The following is a 27,794-nucleotide window of genomic DNA, read 5'->3' on the forward strand; positions in this document are numbered from 1 at the left end:
GTAATAAAGACACAAGTGTAGGCCCCTATAGGCTTCCGTGCCTCTAGAGGCTAGGTCGTTATAACGAGATAAATATCTCGTTTTAACGAGTTAAGTTTCTCGTTGAAACGAGTTATTTCTTCACGTTATAACGAGTTAATATTCATGTCACATTATAATATCTGAGCATAAACTGAATATATGCACAAAACTAGGAATGACTTTGCCGTCCTCATGGCTGTATGAACCACAATTGCTTTGCTGAAATAAGTAAGTAAGTAAGTAAGTAAATCATTTATTATAGTGACATGTGCATTTTGCATGTTACAATAATACAGTGAAACAATAATACAAGATAATAGCACCCGGCCCATCGGACCTATATGTCACTGGTTATATAAATTACATATTTAAAAGTCAACGTGAAAATTTTGATTGTCTTAGTTTTAGAGCATTGATAATAAATTGAGAGCATTGCCGAGGATAAGTACATACTAAAGTTCTGAATAATTCAAATTCTTCATAATTTGTTGAGCCAGTGGTATTTCTAATAAGTAAATTTCGTAAATCATTATATAATGTACATTTTAGGATGAAGTGAATTTCATTTTCAATTTCATTTAAATTACAAAAAACACAGAGTCTGTCAGTTAAAGGTTCATTTCGAAAGCGTCCTGTTTCAACACGTAAAGGGAGAATTCCACATCGGAGCTGAGCTAGGGCAGATCTTTGATTTTTTGGAATGTTCATGAGAAGATAATTTTCTGTTGAGAAGTTTTGCTTTAGGAGACGGTAAGTTCTGAGTTTGGGAGAGTTTTGAAGATTTGCGAACCAAATGTTTTCTGATGTCGAGTGTTGGTTTTGGATAAAAAGTTGGACGTCACAGCATATTGCGTTAGTATAGATATTTGACATGTTCACGGAATTTAGCACAGCTTTTAGTTGGCAGTTCCATCCCCTTTCGTTGTTAAGGCATTGATCCCAGATGAAAACTTGTTTTGCCGTCCTGTTGTTGTCCATTGTCTGAAATTTGTTCCAAAGGCGGACCATATTAGATTTGTGTCTGGAGCTAGCAGGGGCCCATCCGGTTTCTCCTCGTACGGCTAGTAATGGTGCTAAACGATGTGTTCCCAGGAAATATCTTGCTGCTCGGTCCTGCACTTGGTCCAGTGAATGGAAGTTTTGGTATCCCCATACTCCGCTGCAGTAATCTATTACCGGGGCGACACAGCTATAAAATAATTTTTCAAACGTAGTGAACCCAATGTCCTTCAAGCTGTGGATTTTGGATATTAAGGAACCAAGAGCTCGTCCTCCAGATTTAGAAAGATTTTCGGCATTATTTTTAAAGTCTCTGTTTTCGTTAAATAACACTCCGAGGTATTTATAAACTGATGCACCATAAATAATGCACCATGCACGTTCAGTAGTTTTAATCATATTTGTGGGCATTGAATTTCGTTGATTTAGTAAAAATCATAGTCTCAAGGATATCGGGTAAATAAACTCGTGGCCAATGATCCTATAAATACAGTATGTTATTTTAAAAAAACAGGTATGTATTGAATTTTCATTTTTTGAATTTACGAAATTTACAAAAAAATGGTACTAGTATTCAACAAATACAGATGAAACTTCACTATAGTCTGTTCCAAGATATTTATGCAGCTCATTTGGACGATTTTCAATAAAAATACACATTCCTGTGAAAGAAGTGCAATTGAAATAGTTGAAAAGGATAAATTCCAAGATAATTTCATTGACACATTATCATCTCTCACTCGGAAAAGTTCACGGGAACGAAAACGGGATTCCATACGGAGATTTATAATGGGGAATGTTTACATCTTCTCTCCATTCGGAATACTGTCACCATGTAAAATGTATATTTTACATGTTCCGAATATTTTCTATAGTTTAGCTTGTTGGTAAATTAACGTTATTCACTCTTCTTAATTATCGTGAAATTCCTCCTGACTATGATGTGATAAAATGTAAATTAATGTTTATCAAACGCCTTAACTGTAACAAAGAAATAGGACATCAAAGTAATCAAGTGTAGCTTTGGGAAAGATACTTATTAGAAAGGCGGGATTGAAGGACAATGGTTTCAGCTAAGAAATGTGTGTTTGACACTAATAGAGTTAATGCAATTACATAACAATTAGCGGATTAACGCAGGTGAATAAATGGGCGTTTACCTGAGAGATGGTCGGTTTAGGGATAAAGAAATATTCTCTGATTGGATGATTTATACATGTCAGTTATTTAGAGGGTCACGCCAGTAAAATATTATTATATGTTTTAGAGTTGATAGTAAGTTAGTTGAAGAAAGTAGAGAGTCAGAGTTCGATAGTTAGAGGTTAAGAGTCAAGGTACAAGTCGTCCGTCTAATCCGTTACGTTTTCCCTCACTGTCATATGTAGGTTAACATTAAGTTAGAATTATTAATAAGCGAGTTCCCCCTTTTTAATGTGTACGGAGTGGAGAGTAACTGTTTGTATAATTGTGTTATTAACTGGAATAAATGTGGAAAATACAGCGAGTGTTGAGCTAATTCCCTAGTAATCGCCCGGTACAGAAAATACCCCTTACGATACAAACCCGGCGGTTAATTATAATACACTCGGAATACATCGCACAATTTTTTAACGTTATCATCCGGGCTTATAAATGGCTGTTGCAATGCAAAATCTCCGTAGACTTTCAATTTCGGGATGTGTATTGAAACCTGAAGCGGTAGAGGGGGCGTTTCAAAACAGATAATCTGGACATTTTTTATATTAGTGGATGAACGTAGTTTGAGCACAAAGGTATTTACTATTATTGAAATATCAAGCAAAAAGTGGTGGAAGCAAAAACTCGGGACAGAGTATAGAAGGTTTGATCATGTACCAACCACGTTCATATCCTGTTGAACTTTTTAACATTGCTGTTTATTACTTATTCATTTGATTGATTTGAAAAAGGTAAATTGTTTACAATTGTTAGAATTGAGCAATTTTTATGTTTACAATAATCCAACCGATAAGCTTGTGAATTCATTAAAAAGTTCACACAGAATTGAACATTTTCGTTAACCTATAGATTCATGTAAGGAAGCATATTTGCAAATGCAAATATAGAGTGATAAGTATTGTTTCAATGTCTCACTTTGCACAGTTTTCATTGCTCCAATATGCAATCTCTGGCACCTGTAAATTTAACATTTGGAAACCATATCTTTTAGAAGATAATGTGTCTACCAAAATTGATTAGAATTACATTGTATGTTGTAACTTGCATTCTTATTCAGATCGATGTAAAGGGACTGTTTGTACAGCCAGACAGAAATTTAAATGCCATTCAATATTCTCAAATGGAAACTCGGGAGTTAAAATAGGCATTACCCAATTGTTTACATCCGGGCTAATTGGAAAACGATCGGTATCAGATCTGCTTCGTGCAGCAGCACATCCCGACAAAATTACCAGAACATCCCGATAGAATAACCAGAACTATGGCAGACGAGGGGGTAAAGTTCATTGAATATGTTTGGACTTATGCATTAGATCGAATAAAAAAAAAACCAAACAACAAAGGAAAACAACGTTGGCACCGTCCGCTTTTACATGTACTGTCTTGTTCTGTTTTCAGGATGTGGTCAACCCGTACCCAGGGGAATGTTTGCAGGAGGGTGATGGTTTTAGCTATCCCCAATTTAAAGAGAAATCAGAACAAAGTAAGTAAACAGATTAGAACCCAACTTTTACATATATTTATTCGGAAAGCCTCTTGTATTTTTGTGAAGAAGGTATGAAAACGTCTGTAGTCATAATCAATAAGTCATATTCAATAAGTCGCTGATAGAAGGTTTGATGGTCGTAGCCATTTTTTTTTACTGAATTGATCTCCTTAAGAAGAAGAGCTCCATAAGAAATACATTTATAACTTTATGAATTAAATTTAAAAGTATTAAAATTTATGGATTTTTTTGTTTGTGTTATTTTTGTTTGTTCGGTTTTTTTTTTTTGTTTTTTTTTTTTGGTTTTTTTTTGTTTTTTTTTAACAAAATAATAGTTTACAGCAAAATGAATCATATCTTATAAGTCATGAAAACAGATCATATATATATTTTTAATTTTATAAATTTGGATTGCATTTCACGCATGATTAAGATTTTGAATTTATTAGAATTTGGAGACCAAAAAACGCTATGATGCATTACAATTTTAATGCTTTGCTTTTTTTCTCAGTATCTAAAGAATGTTTTGACTTCATTGACCATGACAAAAATGGCGTCATTGACAAATCGGAGCTTATCACAGTGATGCGAGGAATAGGACTCAATCCATCGGAGAAGGATGCAGAGGAGTTGATCGCATCTACGGCGGAAACTGGTGAAATTAAAAAATTTCGAATGTTAAGGGGGCTGGATGGTCGCGGCCATATGTAGTCTCTATTCGCCTCCGTAAAACGAAGAGCTTAATTTTTATAAAGCTTCATTGTGTATGAAATATTTAAAATGATAAAGCTGAAGTATTTGGAGTGATTCGTTACTTAATAAGTGTTTAATATGACTAAAAAATATCATTTTTAAAACGTTTTAATATGTTAAAGCTAAAATATTTGGCAGTTATTCTTTACTTAATAAATGTTTATGACCAAAAAATATCATTTTTTTAAATGTTTAAGGCAGATGTTGACCATCGACCCTCCCCAACATTAATCCAGTATATACGAAGAGAGAAAATTACATCTGATTGTCAAAAATATTTTGGTATAACAAAATGAGATAGTAATCAAAGATGTCGGAACGGGGGGGGGGGGGGGGGGGCTTAGCCCCCCTCCGCTCCACTTGTTTGCAAAGTTAGACCTCACCATCAGGCACATAGCATCAGGGAGGGGCTAGCCCCGCCTCCACTTTTTCTCGCAGCAAACATAATATTTCTTTGATTTACATGTAAGAAATTGAAGTATCAGGAAGGTGCCACTTCCCCCCCTCCCCCCCCCCCCCCCCCCGGATTAGGAATTTAATGATTTTGGGAATTAGCCTTTTTTTTTTTTTGCTTGTTAAGATTTGTAATGATTAGTCTAACACCCCCCCCCCCACACTTTCAATTTGCTACCGACGCCACTGACAAATATCGCTTGTGCATATATTTGTAGCTGCATAGCATGTTTAGCAGATAATCCAGTTCTTTTAAAAACTTTTTGTATTTGTATGTACCTTCCGATAAAAAGGTGGGAAAAGAAATGTTCCAATAGACAAGTCTCATATGACGTTTTTTAAAATACTGCTTATTCAATCTAACGCCAGGGAGAATACATTGTATTTATAAGCATTATTAACATTTATTAAAGGGAAGGACACTATTTCATGGGCAGTATTTGACGACATGATGAATGGCCCCTGTAAATCAGAAAAACTCAACAAGATGAATATGTTGGCAATGTTTCTTATCTTTGACAATAACAAAGATGGTTTCGTGGACGCCACTGATTTCCAGAAAACAATGATCATTTTGGAACAGCCCTTTGGTGAATTTGAGACTAAGCTTTTCATAGAAGAAATGGACAAGAAGCCCCAGGGAAAATTAAATTACAAAGGTAATATAAATTCTTGCTACTTAATAAAAGCATTGCAAATGTTCATGCAAATTACAAACACCTGACGTTATACATTTTTCTCATGATAAAATATATATATACGGTATACCGGTAGAAAGCATATATTTAATATGTGATGCAAACCTGTATAAACTTCCTTTAATAAAGACCAATAACCAAAGTAACCATCATAGACTTTCGGATACATTACGGATTGACATCTAAAAATTGTTGCCCTTAATATAATTATCATATATCTTTTCAAAACAATCCCACATAATCATTACTTTCAGATTTTGTGACCTTGATGTACGGTGAAAGTTATGCAGAGTAAAGATTCTGTGCCTGTCGATGACAACAGACCCAACTTCATGTGTAAATAGACCTGGTAGCCTGATGAATATCCCATGATGTAATGTGCGAGACGAGTTAGTGACTGTTTTCTTGGTGCGTTTGATGCTTTTAAGAGGACTGAATGGTCGTGGCCGTTTTTTAGACTGTATTTACCTCCTCGAGATGAAGAGCTCTATATAAAAATATAGTTAAAATACTCTTTTAAAGATAAAATATTTGGATTTTTCTTTACTAAATAATTAGTTGAACACGCATTCAGCCTCCTTAAGAATTCTACATGCAACCTGGTTTATCAGCCATTGGGTACTGTTTGTACCCAACCATTTGTGTGTTAGTGTCTGTCCATCTTTTTCTCTACCATTCACACTTAATAAAACCATGAAAAGGATACACATGGATGAGAAAACCATTAGTCTACATTTTTCATTTCAATTTCATTTTCAAGAAACTATTTGACATTATTTTATCAAACTTCATATGCTTGGTGAAACCGGTGAGAGAAATTCAATTGTGTAATATGTGTATTCTGTTTTTTCTTACAACAATTTTACTTTACGATATATATTATCTCAGACTAACAAAATGAGATGTAAAGTTTTTTTTTCATATTTAATTGCAATAAATTGTACCACTGACCAGGACATTTTTTCATATCAATATACCAGTCTAACTTATAAACATTTTCAACCTCATAAAATAAAGAACCAAACTAATCTATCAATACCTCAAGAATTTATCTAATCATATTAATGAATAATAATCTTAAATAAAGGACGTCATATCAAGTTGTGAACAGTTTCATTCAAAAACCAACAAGTGAGCATCAACAACTGAGCCCTAAACTCATATCAAACTAAAACTGTGTGAACTCTTTTAATTCCATAAGAGGAGATTTTCACAGCATTTTCAATAGCAGACTTGTACACCATCCTGAACTTTGGCGTCATCATGAATGACTTTTCGTCCAGCAGTTTAAACAGCACGTTCCTCTACCTGTTTGCGTCTGTACTGGGACTGACCGTCAGGGTGATGCCTGCATGGTGTTTACTTCCCCCGACCGTACTCTCCAGGTTCTCTGTGTGGGTGACCTTGTCCTCAATGGTCTCTCTGTATGCGATTTGCAGGGGACCCATGTAGGCATCGACCTTGAACTCTGACAGTATGCGGTGTTTGATGACCTCCAGATGCAGCTCTCCCATCCCAGACAGGATGGTCTGGCCCGTCTCTTGGTTCACCTTCACCTATAAGGCCAAGTACAAACAACTTATATACAAATAGATACCGTAAGCGAGTCAAAACATGACAATCACATCATTAAATAAAAAATAGCATAAAACCAAGATGGAAATTAAGATATTATATATTTCTATTTCCTAATTAATTTGGTATTTCCTAAGTAAATACCAAATTAATTCAAAATACAGGTTAAGAACTTTTGAATAGATTTACTTATTGTTTTTAACTTTTCAATAAAGATAACTAAAAAAAAAGTTTTAAAGTTACTGGTATAAAAACAATAATATAACCTTGAGACTAGGGTCCTCTCTCTGAAGACATTCTAAGGCAAGGTCAAGGTCTTTCTGCCTAGCCATTGAAGGAGGCTCCACAGAACAAAAGTAAACAGGCGAGGGCACCTGTAGACCGGCTAGCACCACGTCATGGTCAAGGTCATCATGACTCGCAAGGTCATGTGAAGAATCTTCCTCCTCCTCATGATGCCTGTTCTCACAAATTTAGTTTTGATTTTATCTATACTGTCTACCAAAAGAACCTCATCTGCTATGTTCTCATCAGTGTTACTTAGTTGACCAATCAAATTAGACCTTTCTTTTATTGCATACTCCCAAATTTTACCATCACTCTTCTCTGTTATTTAATGAACAGAGAATTTTCTTCCATCGGGAGATTTTGCTAAGTCCCATTCGTATTGTTATGTCGATATAGCGGATAGCAAGAAAACTGATCAATTACAATAAAGTGATTTTAATAATGTCATTTCATGTCAGTACAATTACGAACTATTTGTATAAATGAAAAGACGTAACATGTAGTTTATATGTTGGAAAGACGATATAAAAGTACTAGTACCATATATCAATGTGTAAGTTATAAAACAACAGGTGTAGGCTCCTATACGATTCCGTAATAAAGACACAAGCATAGGCCCCTATAGGCTTCCGTGCCTCTAGAGGCAATGTTGTTATATAACGAGTTTTTAAAGTTTCTCGTTCAAACAAGCTTATTTTTCACGTTATAAAGAGTTAATATTCATGTCACATTATATTTTCTGTGGATAAACTAAATATATGCACTTAACTAAGAATGACTTTGCCGTCCTCATGGCTGTATGAACTACAATTATTTTGCTGAAATAATGCACCATGCACGTTCAGTAGTTTTAATAATATTTGTGGGCATTGGCTTTCGTTGATTGAATAAAAATAATGGTCTCAATGATATCAGGTAAATATTTCGTGGCCAATGATCCTATAAATACAGTTGGTTATTAAAAGCATTGATTTTTCATTTCTTGAATTTACGAAATTTACAACAATTGGTATTCAACAATTACAGATGTAACTATAGTAGTAAATACTCCGATAGATTGGTTTATCTTGTTCATTAAAATATATGCCTGCATAATTATTTGTATAATAACAACCGGGCGTTAATAAGTATATGTTTATATTTAAAAAGTTCACCGGAATATGAACTTAGTTGGCCAAGTGATCAAATCCTGTAAAACCCGAAGGGCTTCTTGGCTTCTTAGAAGGTCTGATCATGTACCAACCAAGTTCATATCCCTTTGAACTTTTTAACATTGCTGTATATTACTTATACATTTGATTGATTTGAAAAAAGGAAAATTGTTAAGAATTGTTAAAATTGCGTATTTTTTATGATTAAAATAATCCAACCGACAAGCTTGTGAATTCATAAAAAGTTCACACAGAATTGAACATTTTCGTTAATCTATAGGTTCATGTAAGGAAGCATATTTGCAAGTGCAAATATAAAGTGATAGGTATTGTTTCAATGTCTCACTTTGCACAGTTTTCATTGCTCCGATATGCAATCTTGGCACCTGTAATTTACCATTTGAAAACCATATCTTTTAGAAGATAATGTGTCTACCAAAATTGATTAGAATTACATTGTATGTTGTATGTGAAACCCATATTCAGATCGATATAAAGTGACTGTTTGTACAGCCAGACAGAAATTTAAATGCCATTCAATATTCTCAAATGGAAACTCGGGAGTTAAACAATATGTTAAAATAGGCATTACCAAATTGTTTACATCCGGGCTAAGTGGAAAAACGATCGGTATCAGATCTGCTTGGTGCAGCAGCACATCCCGACAGAATTACCAGAACATCCCGATAGAATAACCAGAACTATGGCAGACGAGGAGGTAAAGTTCATTGAATATGTTTTGACTTGTGCATTAGATCGAAAAAAAAAACCCAAACAACAAAGGAAAACAACGTTGGCACCGTCCACTTTTACATGTACTGTCTTGTTCTGTTTTCAGGATGTGGTCAACCCGAACCCAGGGGATTGTTTGCAGGAGGGTGATGGTTTTATGTGTCCCCAATTTTCAAAGGAAACAGAACAAAGTAAGTACTAGTAAACAGATTAGAACCCAACTACTCGGAAAGCTTCTTGCATTTTTGTTAAGAAGGTATGAAAACGTCTGTTGTCATAATCAGTAAGTCATATTCAATAAGTCGCTGATAGAAGGTTCGATGGTTATGAATTAAAATACCAAAATCTAGAATTAAAAATGGATTTTTTTGTTTTTTTGTTTGGTTTTTCACTAAAAAATAGTTTATAGCAAAATGAATCATATCTTATGAGTCATTAAAACAGCTTTTATATATATTTTTAATTTTATAAATTTGGATTGTATTTCACGCATGATTAAGATTTTGAATTTATTAGAATTTGGAGACCAAAAAACGATATGTAGTCTTACAATTTTAATGCTTTGCTTTTTTTTCTCAGTATGTAAAGAATGTTTTGACTTCATTGACCATGACAAAAATGGCGTCATTGACAAAGCGGAGCTTATCACAGTGATGCGAGGAATAGGACTCAATCCATCGGAGAAGGACGCAGAGGAGTTGATTGCATCTGTCGCAGAAACTGGTGAAATTCAAAAGTTTTCGGATGTAAAGGGGACTGGATGGTCGCGGCCATTTTTAGTCTCTATTCGCCTCCGTAAAACAAAGAGCTTAATTTTTATAAAGCTACATTGTGTGTGAAATATTTAAAATGTTAAAGCTGAAATATTTGGAGTGATTCATTACTTAATAAGTGTTTCTGACCAAAAATATCATTTTTAAAACGTTTTAATATGTTAGGCTAAAATATTTGGCAGTTATTCTTTACTTAAAAATGTTTATGACCAAAAAATATCATTTTTAAAAAGTTTAGGGTAGATGTTTACCATTGACCCTCCCCAAAATATAATCCAGTATATACGAAGAGAGGATGAAAATTACATCTGATTGTCAAAAATAGTTTGGTATAATAAAATGAGATAGTAATCATGGACGTCGGGGGGGGACTTAGCCCCCCTCCGCTCCACTTGTTTGCAAAATTAGACCTAACCATCAAGCACATAGCATCAGGGAGGGGCTAGCCCCACCTCCACTTTTTCTCCCAGCAAACGTAATATTTCTTTAATTTACATGTAAGAAATTGAAGTATCAGGAAGGTGCTGCTCCCAGCCCCCATATTTCCGGTAGAATGCAAGTAATTAAAATGAAAATAAGTAAATATTAAGAGTGATATTGAAAATTGCGTTTATAGGTATACTACCCACCCCCAAGGAATTTCATGATTTTGGTGGGAACAATTCTTTTTGCATTGGTAGATAGGAGGTTTTTTTTTTAGTTACAGGTATACTACACTAACCCCCCACCCACCCCCACCCCCCACCCCCCACCCCTACCCCACGCAACTGATTAGGAATTTAATGATTTTGGGAATTAGCCTTTTTTTATGCTTGTCAAAATTTCTAATGATTAGTCTAGCCCCCCCCCCCCCCCCCACTTTCAATTTGCTACCGACGCCACTGACTAATATTGCTTGTGCACTTTTTGTATTGTATGTACCTTCTGATAAATAGGTAGGAAAAGAAATGTTCCAGTAAACAAGTCTCATATGACGTTTTTTAAAATACTGCTTATTCAATCTAACGCCAGGGAGAATACATTGTATTTATCAACATTATTAACATTTATTTAAGGAAAGGACACTATTTCATGGGCAGTATTTGACGACATGATGACTGGCCCCTGTAAATCAGAAAAACTCAACAAGATGAATATGTTGGCAACCTTTCTTATCTTTGACAATAACAAAGATGGTTTCGTGGACGCCACTGATTTCCAGAAAACAATGAACAGTATGGGACAGCCCTTTGGTGAATTTGAATCTAAGCTTATCATAGGAGAAATGGACAAGAAGCGCCAGGGAAAATTAGATTACAAAGGTAATATAAATTCTTGCTACTTAATAAAAGCATTGCAAATGTTCATGCAAATCACAAACGTTACATTTTTATTACAATACATTTTTCTCATGATAAAATATATATATACCCATTACCTAATAATACAGAGGGGCGTATAATTAGGTAGAGAGCATATGCAAACCTGTATAAACTTCCTTTAATAAAGATCAATAACCAAACTATAACCATCATAGACTTTCGGATACATTATTGATTAACACTTAAAATTGTTGCCCTTAATAAAATTATAATATATCTTTTCAAAACAACCCCACATAATTATTACTTTCAGATTTTGTGACCATGATGTACGGTGAAAGTAATGCAGAGTAAAGATTCTGTGCCTGTCGAGGACAACAGACCCCACTTCATGTGTAAATAGACCTGGTAGCCTGATGAATATCCCATGATGTAATGTGTGAGACGAGTTAGTGACTGTTTTCTTTGTGCGTTTGTTGCTTTTAAGAGGGCTGAATGGTCATGGCCGTTTTTAGACTGTATTTACCTCCTGAAGATGAAGAGCTCTATAAAGAATATAGTAAAATACTCTTTTGTAGAGAGGATAGCAATTTTTAAATCTTCAAAATAAATCTGTAGCTGCGCAGTTCAACAGCTGTCCAGAGTGATTAAAAAAGCATTGTCCTGTTCTTGTATGCATACTTTTCAAACAAAATGGCATGTAGGACTTTATATTTATTGCTTTTATATCTGTTGGCAACATTTTTTGCCAGTTTCAGACAGAAACAAGCCAGTTTAAGAAATGTTTACATTCTTATCCTCAAATGTACAAGATGGCTGCACATCCCCATGAAGAATTCTACATGCAACCTGGTTTATCAGCCATTGGGTACTGTCTGTACCCAACCATGTGGGTGGCTAGGGGTCTTAAAGTCTGTCCTGTCCATCTTTTTCTCTATCCTTCACACATAACAATATTGACAATGTCAAAGAGATTATCCATGCAAAAGATATACACGGATGAGAGAACCAGTCTACATTTCATGACTATATGCTGGTTTACCTTTTTTAATGTTTAAAAATTTTATCAAATTTTCCAAAGAGCAAATGCACAGCATGCTAATTTTCTGATGGAAACTTTTCCTATAATCTTCAATTAACTATAAATCTTTTTGAATTTACTTTTATTTCCAAAAAACTGCTTCACATTATTTATCAAACTTCATATGCTGGGTGAGACCAGTGACAGCAATTCAATTGTGTAATATTCTTTTTTTCTTTGTACAACTATCTTAGCTTACTATATTTATTATCTCAGACTAAAGAAATGAGATGTACGGTATTTTTTCTTTTTATATATGATTGCAATAAAATTGTACAAATGAGCAGGACATTTTTTCTTATATCATATTTTTGTAGGAAATAATAACTAGTATCATTCATGAATTTAATATTTACTTGTGAAAATAAATTGAAAATTTTATATTTGTTCTACATTTATTTATACATGTATATACAAACATACTGGTATCCAGATTTATAAACTAAATTTACTAATATATAGTATTTATTTAATAAATACTGCTGTTAGATTTTCCAATTTCTAAAATCCTTTAAAATGCACCACAGAAAAACGCTTAAAGCCTTCAAGAGTAAATTCAAGTTAAAATAGCACTAGACATCACACCATTAGGCTAGCCCCTCCCCCGCTACTCCTTGCTGTCAAACAACTCGGGGCTGACTGGGAACCCAGTGACCTCCTCAATGGCCTTGTTCTTCTCTGCCTCGGACATCTCCTCGTAATGAGAAAACTCCATGCTGAGGGAGGTTTGTCCGTGGGTGATCTTCCGGAGGGTGTTGGAGTAGTGCCTCAGTTCGGACAGAGGAACCGTGGCCTGAATGACCTTCATGTCATCCTTCTGGGTCACACGTTCTATCTTGGCCCGTCTGGTGGACAAATCGTGGAGAACGGTGGAAGAAAAGTCCTGATTTGCTGTAATCTGAAATACAAAAATTTTAACTTTGTAATTTCAAAACATACAGAATATACAGGCTTCCAAATTATACATTCATTCCTTTATGGATGCATGATAACTTTTGTATTTTTAAATGCTCTAAAAATCACTGACTTGGAGTATTGGTATTTGTACATGTACAATTTACATGTATAAAATACCAAGTTACCAACTGTAATTAAATAGGATAGAACACCTCAACTGCCTTATGTGGATGATCTTCATTATATGATGATAAAGTATCAGCAAATATTGGAAAAGTATCAGCATGTAATGATAAAGTGTCAGCATGTAATGTTGAAATATCATCATATAATGTTGAAGTATCAGCATATAGTAAAGAAGTATCATCATAAAATGAATTTCAATCAAATAAGGCAGTTGAGGCTTTCCATAAAATCAGATAGATTACATATCAATATACCAGTCAAACTTATTTAATATAAACATTTTCAACTTCATAAAATAAAGAACAAAACTAATCTTTCAAAACCTAAAGAATTTATCTAATCATATTATAAAATAATAAACTTCAACAAATAAAGGATCAACTGCCAGATCAAGTTGTGAACAGTTTTATCCAAAAACCAACAAGTGAGCATCAACAACTGAGCCCTAATCTCATATCAAACTACATGTAAAACTCTGTGAACTCTTTTAATATATAAATTATCTAAACATACTTCTAGATTCATTACTGGTTCCAGTAGGTGGAGTGTGGCTCTCTTTAATGCTGAATAGATACATTTGGAAACAGCCGCTGCGACCACGTTGGGAGAGGCATCAAAAGACAAATCCGCATTGTGGATAATGACATCCACATTTATTACTGGGAAATTCAATATTGGACCTTTGAAAGAAGAAAGGATGTATTAGATATATTGCAGTAGATACATGTACCACAGTTTGAATTTGTTAAAACATTACTTTGTAATTCTTCAAGTTACATTGAATGTTTTACAATATAATGCCTTAAAGGGGCATAGTCACGGTTTTGGTTGAACTCTATTTTCTGTTTTTATTATACACAATGCTTAGGGAATTTCTAATGATCATATGGAATTTGAGAGTCAATCATAGAGCTATATGCAAGATACAGAGTAAACAAGGCCCGTGCCCTGTTTTTGTTTACAAAGGTTCAATATACCAGTAAAAAATCATTTTCAAGCTGATTAGTCTATCTTCTTTTTCATTTTAAGTATAAATAAAAAGTTCTTAACATTTAACACATTCATTATAGGTCTAAAACTGAAATTTTCTCTTCAGCATTCAAAATGTAAACAAGTGAAAAGCTGTCAATGTGACAGCAAACCGGAAATGGAGCACCCTATATGCAATATTTTGCCAAAAAATGACTAAATTCAAAAACTGGTATTTTTTTCATAAATTACTGGTATTGGAAATCAAATTCCTAGCAATATGCACACCTCTGATATATGTACAATTGATCTGCAAAAGAACAACTTCCTATCTTCAAAACTGTATGAGGAGTTATCCGTACAATGAGGGTACCCTTTTGGCAGCCGCCTGTCCGCCATTTTCCCCATTTCAATAACTGGATTTATCTGTTAGAAAACCCAGTTAACAAAAGTTTTGTTTACATAAAAAGAATTGTAAGCTCTGTAACTTGCTTTTAACTCAAAAGAAGACCCTCAAATTTTGGTTGCCTATTAAAAATGCCCTTCTGAAACATTAAATTTGGAAAAATAATTTTGGACCAAAATCGTGACCATGCCCTTTGTGCAATTTTGGATAAAAATTTATATTTTCAAAATTTTAATTCAGTAAGTGTGAACAAAAGGACCAGGCGGATTAAAACTCTGTGGTTCACAAGCCCGATACTTTAACCACTAAGCTAAGATAATAGAAACAATTTGACAAAACATTCACATTGCCATCTTGTGACATAGCATCTTAAAAAGAGTAAATCTAGGTGTATAGTGAGGTACCTTAACAAGATAATTAAGTGAAGTTGACTCATACCATAAGAGAGAGAGGTTTTCACAGCATTTTCAATAGCAGACTTGTACATCTTCCTGAACTTTGGCGTCATCATAAACGACTTTTCTTCCAGCGGTTTAAACAGCACGTTCCTCTTCCTGTTTGCATCTGTACTGGGACTGACCGTCAGGGTGATGCCTGCGTGGTGTTTACTTCCCCCGACCGTACTCTCCAGGGTCTCTGTGTGGGTGACCTTGTCCTCAATGGTCTCTCTGTATGCGATTTGCAGGGGACCCATGTAGGCATCGACCTTGAACTCTGACAGTATGCGGTGTTTGATGACCTCCAGATGCAACTCTCCCATCCCAGACAGGATGGTCTGGCCCGTCTCTTGGTTCACCTCCACCTATAAGGCCAAGTACAAACAACTTATATACAAATAGATAAGCCAGTCAAAACATGACAATCACATCGTTAACTTATAAATTATTAATTCATCTAGTAGATACAATAAAAATTAGATTTCACTATCAAATCTTATATACAGGAAAAAATAACATAAAACCAAGATGGAATTTAAGATATCATAAGTTTCTATTTTCAAAGTAATATCAGATTAATTAAAAATACAGGTATAGAACTTTTGAATGGATTTAATTAATGTTTTTGTGATTAAACTTTAATTGACAACAACTTTTCAATAAAGATAATTCAAACAAAAGAGTTTTAAAGTTACTGGTATAAAAACAATAATATGACCTTGAGACTAGGGTCCTCTCTCTGAAGACATTCTAAGGCAAGGTCAAGGTCTTTCTGGCTAGCCATTGAAGGAGGTTCCACAGAACAAAAGTAAACAGGCGAGGGCACCTGCAGACCGGCTAGCACCACATCATGATCAAGGTCATCATGACTCTCAAGGTCGTGTGAAGAATCGCCCTCCTCCTCCTCATGATGCCTGTGCTCATACTGCCTCAGCATGGGTCTGATTCGGGCCAACCCTTCTTTGGAAGTAACAGTGTCTCCTGTTCTGGTCTGTGAAGCGAACATTCAGCAATTTATTTAGAAAAATCAACAAAACGAGTTCTTTTGTACACACTTACAAAAAAATTAAAAAATGAACAAACTAACAAGAGGGAATAGACTTAATCCAGCTCTGAAAAGTTACTAATTTTAACTTAAGAATATCCAGAACTTTTTAATAACTGTGGTCTGGTATAATATAATGTCACCAGCAAATGGTGGTAACAATTTATTGTTGACATTACAATACATCAAGATCATTTGTTTGAAAATATATACAATGTCTCCTGCCTGATTTGAATAAAAAAAACAAACTTGTTCCTACCTCAGTAAGTCCAGACACACAAACAATGTCTCCTTGATGAGCTGCTGTTATTCTGTGATAATCGTTGGCCAATATTCTAGACAATGTTTTCACTTTCTCTTTACAATGCCTATTAAGGTTCTGAATGTCACTCCCTGAATGCATAACTCCTGAGTAAATCCTAAAGAAGGTCTGAGGATTTTTTTGCTGGTCATGAATAGTTTTAAAAGCGTATGCACAAAGATCTGATCCATAATACTCAAGAAATGGAAATTCCCGATCACTCGGACTGGGTAGATAGTCATAGATAGCATTCATCAGAGGCTGGACTCCTTTATTCTTTAAGGAGGATCCACATAGAACAGGAGTTAATTGTCTTTTCATTGTTGCATTTCTTAGAGCTTTCCTCACAAATTCAGTTTTGATCTTATCTATACTGTCTACCAATAGAACCTCATCTGCTATTTTCTCATCAGTGTTACTTAGTTGACCAATCAAATTAGACCTTTCTTTCATTGCATACTCCCAAATTTTACCATCACTCTTCTCTGTTAGTGGATGAACAGAGAATTTTCTTCCATCGGGAGATTTTGCTAAGTCCCATTCGTATTTAGCCATTTCAACAATGTCTACTAATCCTTGAAATTTCTGTAAATCAGGTCCATAGGGAAAGTTGATAAGAAATGGTTCAATGTGCAGTCTTTGTCTGATGGACTCCAAACAAAGTTCTACACTGACTCCCATTTTGTCTAGTTTGTTCAAGTAAATGAGGGACGGAACATGGTGCTTGCTGGCTTGCTTCCACACAGTGACAGTCTGAGCTTCAACACCTAAAATAAAATCAAGCAAAGACATCAAACTGAACAAACAGCCCAGCCTAGTTTATTTTGAAATTAAACAACATTACTTTCCACTAAAATGCCCCAGTTGCACTCTATTGCATTTTTCCAATGTTAATTGTCAAATTAATACACTTTTTTTCAAACATTTTATTATACATGTACTCCCTTGCATGAAAGACTTCGTATTAAAAGACACTATATATGCATTAGATGATTTACATAATTAGTGAAAAACTATAAGCACTGTTAAATTCAGCTGTTTTTCTTATTGTAAATAGACTGAATTGTGAGTTGACATAACAAAGTATTTGCAATCAATACCAGCAGAAGCATCAAGAATCGTTACTGCTCCGTCTAAAACTCGGACAGACCTTTCTACTTCAATCGTGAAATCTACATGCCCTGAAAAGAAAAATAAACCAATAGAAAAGCAACTTCAAAATGGAAAAGGTATGAACACATAAATAGTAAGTGGTAAATACTATATACGAATTGGTTTCAATGTTATTAATATTTTATTGGGTGAACTTCCACTGTCAAAAGACAATAAAGTTGTAAACTTTATAATTTTGTATACATATATAATATTTATTTCGCTGTCTTAAAAAAGATATATACTGCCTAGTCTGTCAGGGCTGTTATTCTATCTATATAACAAATACAAAGTTGAAAAATATATTTCATGTCAGAAATTTCAAATGCAAAAGTTTGCCAACAACTGGCATGTATGGAAACATATATTTGATACAATTCAGTAATTTTTCATTTCTTCTTTGTCTATTATTAATATTAATTGTTTGCCATTATTAAACAAGCAACCACTGCCAAATCTGGGTGAATGTGAGCATGAATGTGTGAGTGGATGAATCAAAAATGGCTTTGAATTATATTATTAAAATGTTTGTATGCATATGAAAAAATAATAATAAAAAAATATACTATATAAAGAAATTATTTACATAGAAAATTAAAAGGTCAGTGATTCAAAGTAATTACATGTAAACACTGCCATATATACCGATAATCAAATAAATGTCCTTTATAAGGATTGCAGTAACAGTTATCACTTCTATGCAAATTATATTAGTAATGATAGAGTATTTCTGCCCCCTGAACAATCCAATCAATATAGAATAACATTTTGATATGATACCTGGTGTGTCAATTAGATTGACCCTGTGCTTATTCCAGTGATAGGTCACAACAGCTGAGTTAATTGTTATGCCCCGGTTTCTCTCCTCCTCCATGTAATCTGTCACAGTGTCCCCGTGGTCCACATCCCCTGTAAAATAATTCACATATCACAAAGTCTCCTCCAGGAGCTATTTCAAATACACGTAGAATTGTAGATGAATCACAAAGTACCTCTATGAGCATTACAACCTATATCTTTCTAGTATTTCTAATAACAAGCGAGTTTGATCACAACCTGTGGTTCCCATAGTTCGACTAAAATGAAATCCACTCACTTTCGTCTAACTCAGTGCAGCTATTTTTTTTAAATGCTGTGATCAGCATATTGCTGCTAAGCATGTCCTTTACCAATATCAGCATTCGGCCCCCTGCCTAAGTTTGGTGTCTCAGGTTGATACAGGATTTGATATGGAAAAGGGTATATTAGCAAGGGTAATGAGTATATTTACATTCCACATATGTTAAATATTTGCATGTAAAGTGTGTGGAAAGCTATGTAGTTATAACACTGTTATACAAACAGGGTATTGATGAGTTTTATTATGACCCCCCAAACGTTAAACGCTAGCTGTTGAAGTGCAACATGACAAGAGAAAATCAAAGTTCATGCTTGTGGCTATTACAGTGGCTCTCCCATTAATTTGATCTTACCTTTAGAATGATACAGTGATTTTGAGGTATATTTCATATTTGCAGACAAGGCAAGAAGTTAAAAAAATGTAAATATAAGCTTTGAATACAGCACTAACCTGCAGTCTTCAATTTGTCTGCATGACGAGGTGTGTTATAGGACTGACGATATCCAATAATTAGCATTCAATGCATAAATGTATTATTCTCTATGTATTTGACTAGGGTCGAGGTAGCACCATAAACAAATTATTTATAAGAGTGAAAGTCCTGTCCGCTTGAAATAATAACATGTCATATTACAGTGATTATACATAGTAACTTAATCCATATATAACATCGACGAGAGTGCTCCCCCAAAAACTCAACAAAGCTTTGAATCAATTGACAGATTACCTAGGTGTTTGGTAAACCCAGAGTAGTACAACATTCTCTCCGTGGTTGTAGTTTTCCCGGCGTCGATATGGGCGATGATTCCAATGTTCCGTAAGTCTCGCACATCTTCAGTAGCTTTATTATTTGCCCCATGGAAAGATGAATATTTTCTAGGTGTAATGAATGATCTTAGGGACCTATTTATGAACAGTTTATTGAGTTTAAGCAGTGTCATCTCTGACTTTGCTCTCGCAATGCGGTGAAAAACAACGGGAACTTATTTTGTGCACACTAACTGTAAAACCGTATTAGGAAACGCCTTTATTCCGTCTATTGAAATGGGCTGTATTTGCATTAAAAAAAAAAACAATAATGAATTATAAGATTTACAAAGAGGTTATTTTATTTCACAGTATTTTAATTCTATTTTATAGAAAACTTGTTTTAAAAGACAAAACATGTTTATTCGAGAGTCACGGTCTGGGGATAATGATTTTGATAAAGAATTGAACAGTTCTAAGAAAACATGTCACCTTGTCTATAAATACTTGCACGTATGATTTATCAAATTTAATATATAGTTTTCAAAACTAAACAAAATTGACAAAATGCAATAGCATGAAAATTGCGAAATAGTGACATCATCCCTATCTTCGTAGCTTTTCCTTATGGATTCGATGTATAAAATCGGCAACAAAGTCAATGATTATGTATATCTTTGTAAAAGTAGGTCCATATATTGTCACTACAGTTACAGATTTTGTATCCAGCGACAAAATAGGACAACAGTCAAACAAATCGTATACTTAAGAGGGCTGGTGGTCGTTGTCATTTTTAGACTACTTTGATCTCATTGAGTGGAAAAGTTATGAATAATATATTCAAATTTTAAAGTTAAGATATTTGTAACTCTTTTCAATAGTGACATTTTATTGCTAAAAACACCATATCTTAAATTTTAAGGTATATGTGATGCATACGGGTAATTTGGTGACCATTCAACATCCTTAAGGAGGTAAAATAAAACAACATCCAAATCATTAATTATTAAATTTTATTTAATTTCAAAGAAAACATGGCATATAATAAATACAAGTACATTGTGTTAGAACAATTCATTTTCTGCTTTTGAAATATTTGTTAAAATACAAAGAGTTAAAATATCCAATTATACAGATTATAAATGTACTCGTATAGTCCACTGAAAATGATAACATTTCAATACATAAAGACAGAACACTACAAAAATAATCATCAAACTTGTATTTATAAGGAAAATAGACGTAACAGCTTTAAAACAATCAATCATGAGATATTTTTTTTTATTGTTTTAAGATTTATCTTTTCTTTTTTTTTTAATTTTTTTTTTCTTTTAGTTTTTTTTTTAAAATAATATTTTAATTTCTTTTTCATACACATTAATAATATGTATACATATTAGCTAAAGTACTACACATTCTAATCTAATCATTTCAGACTTTTTTAATCCCATGGTTTTTTTTTTTGGGGGGGGGGGTGTTTTTGATGGGAAGGGGGTGATAATTCTTTTTAAATCTTGTTCAAAATTAACATCAAAATTATTCTGGATTTTAAATTCAACTAAACATATTGCTTTACACCTGGTTATGAAACTTATCAATTTAATTAACACAATTGCAATATTTTCAATGTTTTTTTTTTTTTTTCAGAAACCCCTTTCAGTCTTTATCGATGCATAGCATACTGGCGTTCGAATCTTCTTGACGCTTCCTCGTCCACATAAGTATTGAACGGCTTGGCTCGAGCACGATGCTCCAACAGATCCTCGCTTCTCTTCTTGTCACGACCTTTCTTGCTCCTCTTGACGTCACCATTACAACTACAGGCCTGACCAAAATCTAACGGAGGCAGCACGACTCTCTCTGAAGGCACTTCCGGGAAAAGTGGGACGGGTTGTCCTCGAACTGGTCCATATCCCGGAACGTACCCCACAACCGGCCTCTGTGTCCGGCCATGTTTGGGCTGATGCTCGATGACAGGAAATGACGTATTGCTGGAGGTGCGCTTTCTCCCTCCAGGACAAGCTTGTCCGACGTCTTCCTTCATCACACGGACAGCTCCATATCCGGGAACGTAACCCACCGTGGTTTTCTTTTTAGCGTTGGACGGCTTACGTCGAACGTGCTCGTTTTCATCAGCATAAGAAGATCTCTTTCCGGCCTTCCTTTTGGTTTTCTCCTTTATTCTTTTGTATTCGGGAACCTGATCCAAGTTATCATAGACGTGTGCAATGCTAGGATGCATGTGTGTGAGACAATACCCGGGGTGGTAGCCTGATTGACTCTGAACCAGATCATTGGAGGTAGGATGACTAAGATATCCAAAATCTACATCTGATCGCGTGCTGCTGGGATAAACTCGTCCAATGTCTGCTGCCAATTTTCCATGCACCGTGTCCATGTGCCAAGCGTGGATCTCTCTATTGGTCATGAAGTTGAGGCGAGGTGTGTTGTCGGGGTCTCCCTCAGTATGATCATGTGTGACAGACGATCTTTGTTTGACATCGTGGTTGGCACACACAATTTCAGTCTTAGACACCGGAGCAAAGGGAACAACCCTATTATCGGCAGGCGACGCACTTTCTTTTGTTTCCTCATCATCCATCGGTTCGAAGTCATCTTCATATGTAAAATTGTCTTCATTGTGACAAGGGTTTTTCTCAGTGATGGGGACTTCGGTGTTGACATTCGTTTCTTTTCGTGTGTTAATTTTGAGTTCATCTTTGTCTCCATTTTTGTTGATTTGCATTTTAGTGACTTTTTCAGTTTTCTTTGCAGTCTTGGCAGTAAGACCCCCGTTCCGTTCGAGTTTGCGTTTTGCTTCATAGGACTTTCTTCTTTCTAGAGCATTCATTTGAGTGTTTTCTTCTTTCTTTTGTCCTGCTTTTGGGACACTTGGTTTCTTTGTTGCTTTTTTAACGATTTCATTGGATCCCTTGATTTTTTTACCAGACACATTCTTAGCGCTTTCGTTGACACTAGTATCGGGGTTCTCAAATTTCTCATTGGATAGTCTCTTTGGATTATCCTTTGCTTTAGTATTCGCAGGCTTTGTGACTTCCGGCGTGACAGATCGTATTGGTATTTTGCTTGATCGACTAGATGAGACTTTCATTGAAGTCTGGGATGAACTTGATGTTTCTGAAGCAAGTTTGGATGACTTGTCTTTTGTGTCATCAATCATCATTTGTTTGTATGCATCCTCAGTTGATGTAGGAGCGGCGAAACCAACACTTGACACTGTGGACGACACTTGTGAACTGTATCCCGTTTTTCTCTCACATCGCTCTATTTCAGTGTCTACTGATTTGCTGTGTACTTTATTACCGAAATGTCCGCTTTCAGATTTCGTTTTTCTGTATGCGATAGGCGGGGAAGCTTGTCCAATTTTGTCCTCATTGCGTGTGACCAGTGCAACGTCCTTGTCACGTGGCGTTCTGGTTCTGACTGGAATATGGCTTGTTCTGCTTCTACTAGAGGCACACTCTTTTCCAATAGAAGTGGACGATTCATTGTTTTGTGGCTTTGGTTGATCCAGCAGTAAAGTATTATTATCCTGCTTTGAACCGGACTGAATTGATTTTGTACGGTCTCGGATATTTTCAAAACTCCTGCCCTCAGTAGTTCTTGGGGTACTCTGGATACTCTGTATAGAAGGTGATGAGGTTTGTCTAAAAGAAGGCGATGGAGTATGTCTATGTTTGTTCATTCCGGATTCTAGAACGCGTCCTCTAGAACTGACACTGTTAGCTGACGTAACACGCTGTCCATGTGCTGGTGTTCCACTCCTCGTCAAGTTTCTCGATACTGAACTGGCCGATCTTGAAGTAGTTGCAATCTCTGAATGGGCGCTTCTTGCACGAGAACTAACACGGCTACTTTTGCTCGAGTTTCTGTTTTCTTGGGATGATTTTTCATTCCTTTTGTTGAGGGACTTTGCTGATTTGACGACTGAACGCTCAGTGTTTGCTGTAGATACGACAGAAACCCGGTCGCCATCACTTGGGCTAAGACCATCGTTCTGTTCAATTCTTGATTCGTTGCTGGCAGAACTTCTCACAGGGTTGCTCTTGGTTGAGTTTCTGCTCTCTTCTCCTCTTGTGTTGAGAGAATTTGCTAGTTTGGTGACTGAACGCTCTGTGGCTGTTTTTGATAAGGCAGAAGCTCGGTCACCATTAGATGATTTTCTGCTATTTAACTGTCCTACTCTTGATCCGTTGCTGGCAGACGATCTGCCACTAGCTGGGCTAGCTGGAACTGATTCATTTAGATCGCTGCTTCTTCGGATACAGCGGCTTGAGAGCTCGCTGTATACACGTGCAGCCACTATCTCATCTTTTAGTACACCACTCCTTCTTAGGTCATTGCAAATCTGGCTGCACACGCGCTCAATGATGGACACTACAGAGGATAATTCCTCGGTTGGTCTGGGTGTATCGTTTTTTCTCTGGGCACTGAATGCCTGAACACGACCATCTCTGGAGTCCTTATTGGGCGAAGTAATTCTGGGGCTTTCTCCATTCCAAGCAATACCCGGAATTCTAATAGAACACTCCGACTCGGTAAAGTTTGGGGTGTAATTTCCTTCCACAGGAAATTCCATAGTTAGATATATGTTACGTTGATTGACTTTAAAGGTTGATTAACTTTAAGAGAAACAAGGCCTGAAATAGAAATAAGAGATGATTTGGACTACTTATATTTAACCATATAAGCTACATGTATCTTTATTCAAAATAATTATGCATGTAAAGTGTTGAGGAATTTTAACATGCGTGTATCGATTAACAAGTTAAATAAATTATGGATATTTACCGTAATTATATATGAAACGGTGGCAGTGGAAGAAACTTCCTATCACGTTGTAAATATTATTGAAAAAGACGACTCTAACAAAATTAGTTATTTTACATAGAATACGTATCTATAACACTGTTTGAACTTTCTATGTCTGTCTATAACTTTCATTCATTTTGATACAAATGAAATTTTACTTACCTAATGAATGCGACTAAAGGGTTGTTTGTTGTACTCCTTATTCTTCTTTTAAATCTCCGCTTCTATCCAATGAGTTTTTGGTGATTTTCTCAGATGACGAGACTAAATGAATGATAAGCTCAATTTTTCAAGCTCTGTGATGAATATACCACGATCTAAATCGCAAAATGATTGGTAAAATCTGACGAGGCAGTAAGTTACCAACCGGCGGTTCCAAGATGACTTCTTAGAATGATTGTGACGTAGCTTTAATAAACAAGTGATCAAAGGAACAAAGACATGACGTCAAAGAACATTGTGGCGTCACAGAAAAATCTCTATCCAGAGTTATCGTTCCCACTTTGCTCCTCTGTGTTGTAGCGCGGTGTAATACGCAATGGATTGCCAAATGTTTTAACGGTAGTAGCATTGATAGAAAGTATGTACACGTGTTGTTGTATTTTACAATGAATTATGTCATAACAGATAAATCGAATATCTTACTGTTTGTCCATGACATTATTGTCAATTTTTTCAATGAACATGAACTAGTGGCAAATAATCTGTGATTTAAAAAATAAACTCTGAAAGGTTTTCCCGAGTAGTTTAAGTATTATGTAGCGGTAGCGGGGGGGGGGGGGGGGGTGAGCTGTAAATTCCATATCAAAATTTGTAACAATGAATTATTCTATTGGTATAAACAAGGATAACAAATATCTGTTCATAAATGTCGATGCAAGTAAAACCTAGTCAGAGGCTTTTATTTAATGCACAACTACAAAAGTGTAGTCTAATCAATGCTCTGTACAGTTTAAGTAATTTTAATCATAATGTTTTATATGATCACCTTTATCTTTTAAAAAGATAGATGGATTAGCGCTGTATCCATTTTATACACACAAAGGAAGGTCCATGATCAACTGGCTTATTTTGATGAAAGTTTCTTTGCTCTGATATTTCAGTATCAAGCCAAATTGACCAATAAAATTTATCGTTGTGCTTCGACGTAAAATTTTCCCGCTTAAGTGTCGTTTAAATCGGGATTTTCCGTCAAAAAATGAAAAAACACTAAAGAATTACATCAGAAAAGTACTGTATTGTATCCTCTGAAAAGATATCCTGTTTTTTTAGGGTTATATTTTGTGAGCTTGCCGGAATAATCTATCTGTTAGAAAAGCCTGGGCTACGTTCAAGATCGTAGCAGCTAGCATACCCGCTAGGTCGTTTATATATCTAGGTCTATTGAGCGGACCGCTAGATTAGCCGTTACTAGTCTCTGTTTGGATTTGGAAATATTTAACTAAAGACTATAATTACATAATTATGTTATTTTGAAGCAGAAATATACATGTTAAAATTCATTAGTCAGCATGACTAATTAAATTGGAATAAAACAGTTACTTCAATTCCGCTTACGTGAATTAGAATTCTGGAAAGGAAATAGACTGTCCGATTTGAAGAAACTTGAAAAAAGTTATAAAACTGGTCAGTTTTTATATCAAACTGCGCATCGTCGTATTGGAAGACTGACCATGGTTATCATCCGCAGATAATCATACCGACTCTAATAGTAGACTGGAGAGGAAATATACTGGCAGAGGTTTGCGACGGAACCATGAAATTCATAGAGCAAACTTTGCAAAGTAATTAGTAGTTGTGCAGTCATACATCGTATGTACACTGCTACAAGCCTATCTCCTACTACACTAGTACAGTCATAAAAGTAATGCTGCAAACTAAATGTGCACCCGCATGTTATTATTGTTTTGGAAACTAGATATGTTGTATTTTAATAGATTGTGTATTCACGTAAAATTAATTTTCCGCTGGCCGACTTTCTTAGCTTTTTAATAAGCTAATCTTGTTATAACTTAAAGGATGAGCAAAATATATCGAAATAAGTTTATTTTCATGCTTGTTACAAGTAGTATCTAAGGTAGCCTTCTTAATAAATTTGATGCTTAGCACTGATCAGATTTCTACGTTGCGGCTTAGTTAGCTTAATTACAGTTCAATAGCGAAGCAGCTGCGTAGCCCTGCGCAGAGGCTACAATTTTGAACGCACCCTATATGTTTTATTAGTTCTTCTCTACAATCTGAGCATTACTAGTATATGACTTAGTTAGTTTTTCTTTAACTTTTACAAGATTTAGACAATGAATTAAGAAACTTCAGAATTCGGATCATAATTTATTTTTTCTGATAAAACAAAATTATCATCGTACAGTCTAGCTACAGTAGTTTTTCGAGAATGTCCGACCATGAACTCGAGCATACGTATTCCAGAAATATGGATTAACTTAGTTAGTAGCGCTCGTGGGCGCTAGCGATATAGCCTGTGTTACAGGTAAAGGAATTAATATATGGTGTCCGAATAGTGCCATTTGCATTAGCGCGACATTGCGTTCAGATAAACGCGCCGTCGATCGTACTAACACACATCGTGCCGTCGCGCCAACGCAACTTTGCACAACACACGCTAACACACAACTTTGCGCCATCGCGGTATAACACACAATACACCGTCTCGCTAACGCAACTTTGCACAACACGACGTTACGCTAAAACACAAAGCGCCGCCGCGTTAACGCAATTTTGCAGAAATTGCCGATATTATAACACGCAAACGCAACTTTGCTAATTTCACTGTCTAGTAGAGATTCGTGTCCGGAAATATTCAGACTAAAGCATGTTGATTGTGATTCATGTGTTAATCAAATTCTTAATTCACTTAAGCATTAAATTCTTTCTTTTTTTAAACATATAGTCTCATAGCCAAAACGGTGTGTGCATACAACTTGAATAAAAATTTGTTAAACACAACCATAAAATATACACCAAATCATTATTCAAACGTAAGAAATAGTTTGAGTTTTCATTTAGATTCATTCCCCTTTTTGTGGGCTTCAGCTTGCTCGCTATCAACTATACATTATATGCTGGTCTCAAATCGGTGGCGTTACAAATCATGACTGATCGAGATCTTGATAAATATACACGTGCATTTTTATCCCGAGAAATGTCGTTTTTCATCTTTTTCCATAATTGCGTT

The 27,794-nt window shown here is 35.3% G+C and overlaps 3 protein-coding genes across 4 annotated transcripts; 2 read left to right on the plus strand and 1 right to left on the minus strand.

Annotated features, from left to right (window-relative positions):
* Positions 1–3,354: 3,354 nt before the first annotated feature.
* LOC105341783 (calmodulin) lies at positions 3,355–6,558 on the plus strand. Its single transcript, XM_011448485.4, has 5 exons — positions 3,355–3,493; positions 3,616–3,700; positions 4,215–4,358; positions 5,323–5,568; positions 5,862–6,558. The coding sequence occupies exons 1-5, from the start codon at positions 3,479–3,481 to the stop codon at positions 5,900–5,902; spliced, it is 531 nt and encodes a 176-aa protein (XP_011446787.3). The 5' UTR covers positions 3,355–3,478; the 3' UTR covers positions 5,903–6,558.
* Positions 3,382–12,889, plus strand: LOC136269472 (calmodulin-like). The gene is made up of 6 exons (XM_011448484.4): positions 3,382–3,453; positions 9,278–9,339; positions 9,460–9,544; positions 9,933–10,076; positions 11,182–11,427; positions 11,741–12,889. Exons 2-6 carry the CDS (start codon positions 9,325–9,327, stop codon positions 11,779–11,781), a joined length of 531 nt encoding a protein of 176 aa, XP_011446786.3. The 5' UTR covers positions 3,382–3,453; positions 9,278–9,324; the 3' UTR covers positions 11,782–12,889.
* On the minus strand, positions 12,885–20,022 carry LOC105324071 (ribosome-releasing factor 2, mitochondrial). Of its 2 annotated transcripts, none has more exons than XM_034467958.2 (8): positions 19,749–20,022; positions 18,682–18,810; positions 17,850–17,930; positions 16,708–17,516; positions 16,122–16,394; positions 15,405–15,768; positions 14,105–14,271; positions 12,885–13,406 (listed from the first exon to the last, which is right to left on the minus strand). In XM_034467958.2, the coding sequence occupies exons 1-8, from the start codon at positions 19,960–19,962 to the stop codon at positions 13,116–13,118; spliced, it is 2,328 nt and encodes a 775-aa protein (XP_034323849.2). In that variant the 5' UTR covers positions 19,963–20,022; the 3' UTR covers positions 12,885–13,115. The 2 variants fall into 2 exon arrangements, with proteins under 2 accessions (XP_034323849.2, XP_034323850.2); XM_034467959.2 differs by lacking the exon at positions 19,749–20,022 and adding an exon at positions 18,998–19,709.
* Positions 20,023–27,794: the final 7,772 nt, after the last annotated feature.

The sequence above is a fragment of the Magallana gigas genome, chromosome 6 (assembly GCF_963853765.1).
Source record: "Magallana gigas chromosome 6, xbMagGiga1.1, whole genome shotgun sequence".
NCBI classification, from domain to species: Eukaryota; Metazoa; Mollusca; class Bivalvia; order Ostreida; family Ostreidae; genus Magallana; species Magallana gigas.